Source organism: Belonocnema kinseyi, chromosome 7 (assembly GCF_010883055.1).
Source record: "Belonocnema kinseyi isolate 2016_QV_RU_SX_M_011 chromosome 7, B_treatae_v1, whole genome shotgun sequence".
NCBI lineage: Eukaryota > Metazoa > Arthropoda > Insecta > Hymenoptera > Cynipidae > Belonocnema > Belonocnema kinseyi.
Window position 1 is genome coordinate 70,151,444 of NC_046663.1, and position 8,809 is coordinate 70,160,252.

At 34.0% G+C, this 8,809-nt stretch overlaps 1 protein-coding gene across 3 annotated transcripts in view; it reads left to right on the forward strand.

Annotated features, from left to right (window-relative positions):
- LOC117176087 (O-acyltransferase like protein-like) overlaps positions 1-8,809 on the forward strand; it is a 22,133-nt gene that overhangs the window by 10,787 nt on the left and 2,537 nt on the right. For all 3 annotated transcript variants that reach the window (XR_004467580.1, XM_033366107.1, XM_033366106.1), the window contains exons 6-8: positions 117-285; positions 361-557; positions 628-766. Coding sequence is in view for 2 of the 3 variants with exons in the window: in XM_033366107.1 (XP_033221998.1) it covers positions 117-285; positions 361-557; positions 628-766 (505 nt within the window). In the remaining variant the exon portion in view is untranslated. The remainder of the gene's footprint in view (positions 1-116; positions 286-360; positions 558-627; positions 767-8,809) is intronic.

Here is an 8,809-nt window from a genome sequence, read left to right on the forward strand (position 1 = left end):
TATTAAATAACTGATTGTTTAAGCATACGCAATTAGGAATTGTACAGTTCTGAATACCTCAAATTCTCAAATATTCACTATAAGGAGATTTTTAATATTAATTATTTTTGATCCAGATTGGTACCACTTTACGCATTCGTCGTTTTTGCTTATGCAGTCTTGCTTCATCACATTGGTTCTGGACCATTTTGGGAAAATAGATTTGGATTCGATCGAGACTCTTGTTCAAATTATTGGTGGGCAAATCTTCTTTTTATCAGCAATTATACCAATTCAGATAATACGGTAGGACATTCATCAATTATTTCCCAGTATTTCTAACAAAAAAAAACATTTAATACTTTGCACATTATTTTACAGTGTATATTTCAATCTTGGTACCTGTCTGTGGATTTTCAATCTTTCATAGTAGGATTACTTTTAGTGGGCACATTTTGGAAATTGCCTCGAAAAATAGGTTACGTATTTCTTGGAAGCTCTGTTGTTTTTTGTACCTTAATACCGTTTTATGTGACTTATAAACAAGACATCGATCCACTTTTTATAGGTTTAGGGACGTAAGTATTTTTAATGTTTGGATAAATAAATGAATAAATTAACTCACCGCACTGCAATTCTTCCTTACAGTCGCAGAAGAATAGAGGACTATTCCTATTTTACAAATTACTATATAAAAACCCATATGCGTTTGTCAGCATATGTTGTTGGAATAATGATGGGAGCTTTTATCTATGATTATAAATTTGCGACTTGGCGCCTCCCCAAGGTAAACCCGAGTAAAAGTCTTAAATATAATTCTCAGTCGAAATTTTAACCCGTAATAATTTGACTCTCCACCCTAAGACGACTCGCTACTTAATTTGGACATGATTTCGACTCACAAAATACATTTCACACATAAAGGTGGTAGTTGGGTATTTTTTTTAAACAATGAATAATACAAATAACAAAATAGGCTTGAGATGGACTGAAACATTGACTGAAAAAAGGATTGGACCCGGTAAAGGGACAGTTTCAGGCGCTGAATGAAGAATGGTTGTTTGGAATGCTAGACGGGTAAATGCTCTTAAGGCGCTTCCTGAGACTTGAAAATTAGCCCATATATTACTCTGACAAGTTTTTCTCCTACAATTCTGAATTGTATGATTTCATATTTTAACCACCGACTATAAATGCCTAAATGCAGAACCTCTCAGAGCGCTTTTTTCGAAAAATGGCCTGGTCCTTGTTTTATTGCAATTAAATGAAAATTGATGCCGATGAGGCTGCCGCCGGCAGGGGGATGCCACCCCGGGCCGGGCAGCTAGGCAGGTTCCGAGGCAGGCTTCCCGCTGCGACCAGAAGGCTACTTTCCTCGACTTTCGTGTAATTATCACGAATGACCCTTTCATTGTTATGAACTTGCAATAACTGAAATTATAAAGACTTAGCTCAATTAAATTTTAATTGGCTGAATGAATTTTGCAATATAATTTAAAGAAAATGAAAACAACGTTTTTGAAAATCGGTTAATATCCGAACTAATAAATTAAATATTTACAAATCTTGTGAATGCAACAAAAGTGCGATGACTCTTGAAGTTATTATTCGATCTTCTTCTACCTTGTTTTAACGTTTTTTTGATAATCTAACAAATCTAACGGAACTTACTAAAATTCTATTGATTAATATTTAACCAACTTTTCATTTTTCTCAACCGGCTCTAATTCTCTAACAACGAAAAGGTCAGCGAAGCAAGCAACTTAGCACGAACGACTAGCGTCCAGTGTCTCACTTGGGTTCCAGTATTGTGAAAAAATTTGAGGGTGGGGCCCCTGCCGCTCCCCAGAAAGTGCATAAAAAATTTGGGAATCGCTGCTCTAGAGTGTCATTTTTTCGACGATACTTAAAAGATCGTAAACCTAGGATGGAGTCGAAAATTTAGATTGAGTTGCTTGTCATGCCTCACTCAACTTTCCTATTGTTAGAGATTACAGTCGGTTGTAAGAAATTAGAAATTAGCAAATATTAAGGAATTTCATTTTAATACTGTGCATTCGGTTCATTACATGACGATAAGACGATTTAAAAAAGAAAGAAGAAAATCGGTTAATCCGTTCGATTTCTGGAAACACCTTCTTTATCTATTCTTCGATTTTACGACAAAAAATACTGAAAGAAAAAGATGCTGCGCCCAAAATTGGAAACTGTTGAATGGGAAAAGTATGGAATTTACATTTATTTTATTTCCATTTTCTTATTCATTTCATTAATTTATTCATTAATTCTTTCATTCATTTACTCATTCATTTATTCATTCATTTATTTCTTTATTTTAATTTCATGTTGACAAGTTTAAATTGAAAACTCTGCAATCATAGAGAATCCTAATTGTCCTATATTTTTTCTTGAATCTTTATTTGTTTCAAATACAACTGCTTGCGTCACAATAAATGTGTTGTTTTGGTCAGAATAGATGAACTATTTTGCTTCAAGATTCACATTCGTTCAATTTTATTGCTTTTCATTCGAAAAATTAAAATATTATTAACAGAAAGCGGAAGATCCTTCTTTTTCGAGTTGGGGACCTAGCCATATAATTATACAATTAAATGGCACAATGTATACTGTTGATACAATGTTAAAATTTAATAAAAATTATAAATATATTTCCAATCGATTTACAAGATGGAGTGTTTGTGAAATAAATCCATACTAATAAATTTTATCTTCAAAACCCCCAAACAATCGTATTTTCTGATTGAAATGTAATGGTTTGTCATTCTTTGGAGTAACACATTTTTCTAAAAACATTATATCATAATTTAAACAATTTTTTTTTCAAATTTCTGAAAATTGAGCTGGAGATGTCCACTTTTTCTAAATTGGTATCCTATCCTACGTTTTGTTGAATAATTACATAATTTTAATACATTTCTTTTTATGTTTAATAAATTTCCATTCGTTTAAACAATCCTAATTTGCTCAATCAGTTTGTGTACAATAACTAAATGGTGTATTTCATGACGGTTTAGTATATACAAAGAATAGATGATCCACCTTTTAATTGTTTAAGCAAATATAACTTGTTAAAATAATTACTTTTTGAAAAATACTTTTTAAATCGTATTTCTTGAGTCAAACATAATGTTCAATGATATCGAGGACTAGAAAAATCTGCTAAAATCTTAATGTTATTGTATTTACGATTAATTATTGATCTTTTTTTAATTTATGTCAAATTAAGTATGGATGGTTTACATCAAGAAAATTACGTCAACAACAAACAGAAAACAACATCTATAAAAAGTTGCTTAGAATAACAATGTAGAAGAAGTGGACATCTCTGCCTCACTTTTTAAAATTTTTGAAAATAAACAATAAATAATTGTTTAAATAATTACATACAGTTTTTAGAACAATTTACTATTCCAAACAATGACATACAATTACATTTCAATCATAAAATACGATTTTTTCTACATTTTTTGGGATTAAATAATTGTTTAAATAATTTGCATTTGCTTAAACCATTGGAAATTGTTTTAAAACTCATGGAAAATTCCATACTGTTCCCATTTAACAATTTCCAATTCTGGGCGCAACATTTTTTTCTTTCAGTATTTTTTGTCCTACAATCGGAGAAGAGAGAAAAAAGGTGCATCCAGAAATTGAGCATATTAACCGATTTTCTTCTTTCTTTTTTTAATCGTATTATCGTTATGTAATGAACCGAATGCACAGTATTATAATGAAATTCCTTAATATTTGCTCATTTCTAATTTCTTTCAACCGACTGTAATCTTTAACAATAGGAAAGTTGAGTGAGGCATGCCAGGCACTCAATCTAAATTCTCGACTCGATCCTAGGTTTACGATCTTTTAAGTATCGTCGAAAAAATGACACTCTAGACCACCCGCTGTTCCATGGCCAGCCAGAGGGCCCACGAACTATGTTCGCCATGAGTACACTCATGGTGGCAGTTTGCTACTTCCCAGGCGCAAAAAATGCATCTATTTTCATTTAATTGCAATAAAACAAAAACCAGGCCATTTTTCGAAAAAAGCGCTCTGAGAGGTTCTGAATTTAGGCATTTATAGTCTGTGGCTGAAATATGAAATCATACAATTCAGAATTGTAGGAGAAAAACTTGTCAGAGTATTATATGGGCTAATTTTCAAGCCTGAGGAAGTGCCTTAAGGCTGCTGCTTGCAGATTGAGCGAAAAATCTCTCTTTTGTTGCAACGTAAGCAGTCGCATATATAATATTGGACCTCGTAGTAGAACACGGGTTTTTAGGTATAAGGTCTAACGTTACCAAGTATTGAATGCACCGACTGGAAAAAAGAGATCACGTTCAATCCACCACCAGCAGAACACGTTTCGCATTTTGCGCGTCTCTACCAAAAAAAAATACAGTGCATGTAATAGAGGAGAGCCATCTGCATGGCTCGGGTATTCGGCCCTCTCATACATTAGAAAGATAGAAAATGGGGTGTTGAAAGGCGGACTTCAATTATGGCCAGGAATAGATAGTGAGTCACATGGTAGTCAACGGGTCGGTTTGATTACACAGCCAGACAAAGAAAAAAGTGTGCGGATCTGGTAACAAGCCACACGTATTCCTATGGATTCTGGGGCGCTGAATTCAAATTCGGTATCAAAAATCACCCATCACGTCATGGTTGAGCCATAACCTCAAAAAATAACGAAAAATCATGCACTGAGGCAAATAAATTTCAAAATAATGCCAGTGATGGAAATATTCACTTCAAAAACATGTCGACAACTGTGAAGGATCAACCCTTGCCTGATATCAACTTATTTAACCTAACTTTACTCAACAGAACTTGACCTCACCTAACCTGAATTAACAGAAGTTTATTGAACTACACGTAAAGCTCTGGAAGCATCTTTTCCCAGTAGCAAATGTGTGCTACATCGAATGGGTCAACTCGAGCCTAACCTAGAAATAAATCTAACCTGGCCTAACCTAACCTAACCTTACGAAACACAATTAAACTGATTGTGTTGTACTGTTGTGTTTGCCGTACCGTTTGAATCAGCTTGGGCTTAACTTGCAAAGAGGTCAAACCTATCCTAACCAAAAAAAAACCTAACCTAACTTAACTTCACGTAACACAATTAAACTCATTGTGTTATCCCGTTGTGTTTGCGGTACCATTTCATTCAGCTTCGGCTTAACCTACATAGAGGTTTAACCTATCCTAACCTAACAAAACCTGACCTAACTTAACTAATGTATACCTGGTGCAGCGGAGACGACCATGGTATAATTCACTTCGTTGTTGCGGCTGAATGACGAAGAGAACTGATAACAATATTGACCATTACCTTCACAGAAAAAATCCCGGTAAGAAGCCTGGCATTAAAAAGTATTAGAAAATTTGAATCCCTAAGAATGCCGTTTCTGTCCTTCGTTTTTTAATTCTCATTAGGCGGCGAAAATTATAAGATTTCAATCTCTTTTAAAGCCGATCGGAGCTGTCAGACGTAACCTCGAATACATTTAAAATACAATTTCCGTTTGAAGCATTAGAACGCACTCTGAAAGCATGAAATTTGCCAAATCTAGTAGGATTGTATGTAAGAATACATTTCTTTATCGTCAAATGTTCGCTTTGTTCAAATGTTATCAATTGAGAAAATATAAAATCATGATCAGAAATTGAAAAAATTATTTTTCACGAGAACCTTCTGTGTAGAAATTGATCCTGACATCGTAAAATGACCGACGCTATGTTTTAAAAAGCTTTTTGCCTGATTATTATTCGAAGAACAGTAAATAAATGCAGCAAAATTTGCTAAATTAAAAGGAATTAAAATTTGTCTAATTCTTGGTTGCTTTGTGGTATTCAGCAAAGTATTGTCTGCGCTAGGTACAGAAAGGAATTCAGTTTGAGAGCTAACTTCAACTGTCGTGGATATTCAAAACGGGAATAGAAAAACAGGATCCAGAAGTATTCAATATTTCTCACGTTACACTGAATGAATGAAATTTTTCAATACTTTTTAATGCAAGCCTTTTTACCGCGATGAAAGATAAGGTTTATATCGATTCTAGGTGAAAGATTCACCGCAACAAAAATTAACCTTGCCTTCTAAACTTTACATGAATCGAAGATAATTTCCGATTTTTAACCGTGCCTGGATAATATCTTTCGCCTTATCATTAAATTGGAGAGAAATGGAGATTTGTCTGTCAGTTGCTTTTGCGCTTTTTGCTAAATGGTATTAAATAAGTTCTAATTCGTCTACAATAGTATAATTTGTTTCGGAGTAGATATATCAGTAAGAAAAATTGTTTTCTCTTTTCTGTTGCTGATTCTACATGTTTTACCGAAATTTGCTCACTTTAGACAGCACAGTAGACGAGATAAAAATTATTCTCTTAAGCTTGATGAAACTTTTGCGAAAATATGTTTAATTTTTAACCGTTGCAAGTCTTACCTGCAACAAATTTTAACTTTTGTTTTTTCTGTGACTCTTTGAAATCTGGTGTACGATTTATAGCTCGAATTCATTTAAACTTTGCCGTTTTCCCATTTCTGCTAAGGAATCAAGATTGAGAATCTACAGAAACCGTAAGAACGAATAAATTGTCAAAATTGGATAAACAAACGTATGCATGAGGCAACTGAACTTTGTTACTGCGGTTGAAGGACGAATTTCTGACAATGCGTGGTGGAATGATGGAATCCAAGCAACCGCCCGCGAAAAGAAAAAAGCGAATAACAAAAGTTGAACATCACAGGCCCTAGTAATGAGTTGAGAAATAGACTTGAAAATGATTACAGGTACAAAAAGAGGAAAATAAAACTACTGGAGTGAAGGAAAGCAAAGATAAAATCAAAACAAAAGAAAAGAAAATCCAGACGGATTTTGAAGGAAGTGATGAAGGAAGCAAGAATCGGTTTTATAGATGGGCGTTGAGCAATATGAAGAGAGGTAAAAGTACAGAGTTACGGAGCATGAGAAATAGCAAGGGTGAAATGCTATATGGTACAGCCGAGTTACTAAACACTTTGACTCTTTTAATGTAGGAGTAGGGTCTTGTGACTTTCGAAAAATCAATTTTTTTCTTTGCATTTTCTTATAGTACAACATTTCAAAAATGGTATGCCAAGATTTTAGGTCATTCGGAGCAAAACTCTTTAAGCTATTGACTTTTAAGTCTCCGCCCCTTCGACGCGAGAAGAAGCGCGCAGAAACGCGTTATTCGTCCGGTCGAGCAGTTGCCGTGCAGTGATTTTGTAATAATATTCGCCAGAATTTTCTGTAAATTTTGATTCAGGAAATGTGCTTTGTGCAGCTTGAATTGATGATTCAGTGTTAGTTACAAAATAAATCTGTTTTTTCACCTTTCCAAAGTTTAAAACTTAAACCGCGTTTTACTCGAAACTACCATTTTCAAAGTCAGTGTCAACTCTCACTCAGAAAATGCTGCACCGATTCTTTCCAAATTTTGTACACACCTTTTACATATAAAATACGTCCCACCTACGTCATTTATTTTTATTAATTTTTTTATATTGACGAGATTTTACAAATACAAAAAGGAGAAATTTGTCGTGAAAAATCGCTATTTTTGCTTTCAGTGACCACCAAAAATTTAAAATTTAAAAAAAGGGCGCAAGGGTAAGAAAAACTGATGGTTTCAAAAATGTCTGCTTTTTGATTTCCGATAATACTACGATGAGCTATAATTGGCACTGCAAATCATCTTTTTGAAAAAGCGTCCTCTATTATGCTCCGGCACCGGCTTATTTTTAAATATTTTGCATCAAAAATTGGACAAAATGTTCTCCGAATGATGCTTTGAAAACGCGTAAAATATGAAAATAAATTGACTAGTTTAACCATCTCTAAAAAAAATTCCTAAAAAAAATTATTTTTCACCCTCTAAACCCTACTTCCCCCTTGAGCAATTATTGGGAGGTGAAAATGTAGGGCACAACAACTGAAATATAGAAAACGATACATTATAAAACCTAATTGAGAGTGTCTGTGTATCTGAGGTTAGGGATACAATTAGGAATTTAAAAAATTGTAAGGCTGCTGGTGTAAACAGTATGAACACTTAAATGCTCAAATATGGTGACGACTACATACCTCACAGGTTGTGCGAATTTATAAATTTATGTATAGAGATAGAAGAAGTTCAAGGTGACTGAAAAAAAGCGATTATCGTACCAATATATAAAGGAAAGGGCGATAAAAGCAACTGCTATTATTACAGAGGTATCAGCTTATTAAGTACCGTAAGTAAAATATATTCTAAAATGCTTATTAGTAGGGTAATAAAAATAACAGAAGAAAAGATATGGGAAGCCCAAACAGCATTTATGTCACGTCATGTACGGAACAAATTTTTAGCTTAAAGCAGAACACAGAAAAAAGTTGGCGAGTAAAGAAAAAATTTCGCTGTGCATTTGTTGACCTAGAAAAAACATTTTACAAGATGGAAAGAAGTAATCTTTGGGAAGTCCTGAAAGAGTGCGAAGTCAATGGATGGCTACTACAAGCAAGAAAAATAGTGTGTGCAATGTGTTTGGCAATGATGCGTTATGTTCTCATGGCTATTTATTATTTTCATAGATAAGCAGTGTTATCAAATTTGTCGAACACCATTACTTTACGAGGATTTGTAGATTTACCGTATAGAATTACCGTACTTGGGTAAAGAAATTTAACGTACTGATTATCGTAAATACGAGGGTAGTTCAATAAGTCCTTAGAATGACCAACATATGGCGCGCGAATCGCTCCAAATCATCTGTTTTCAGTCAGCACCACTCCCGACTATAT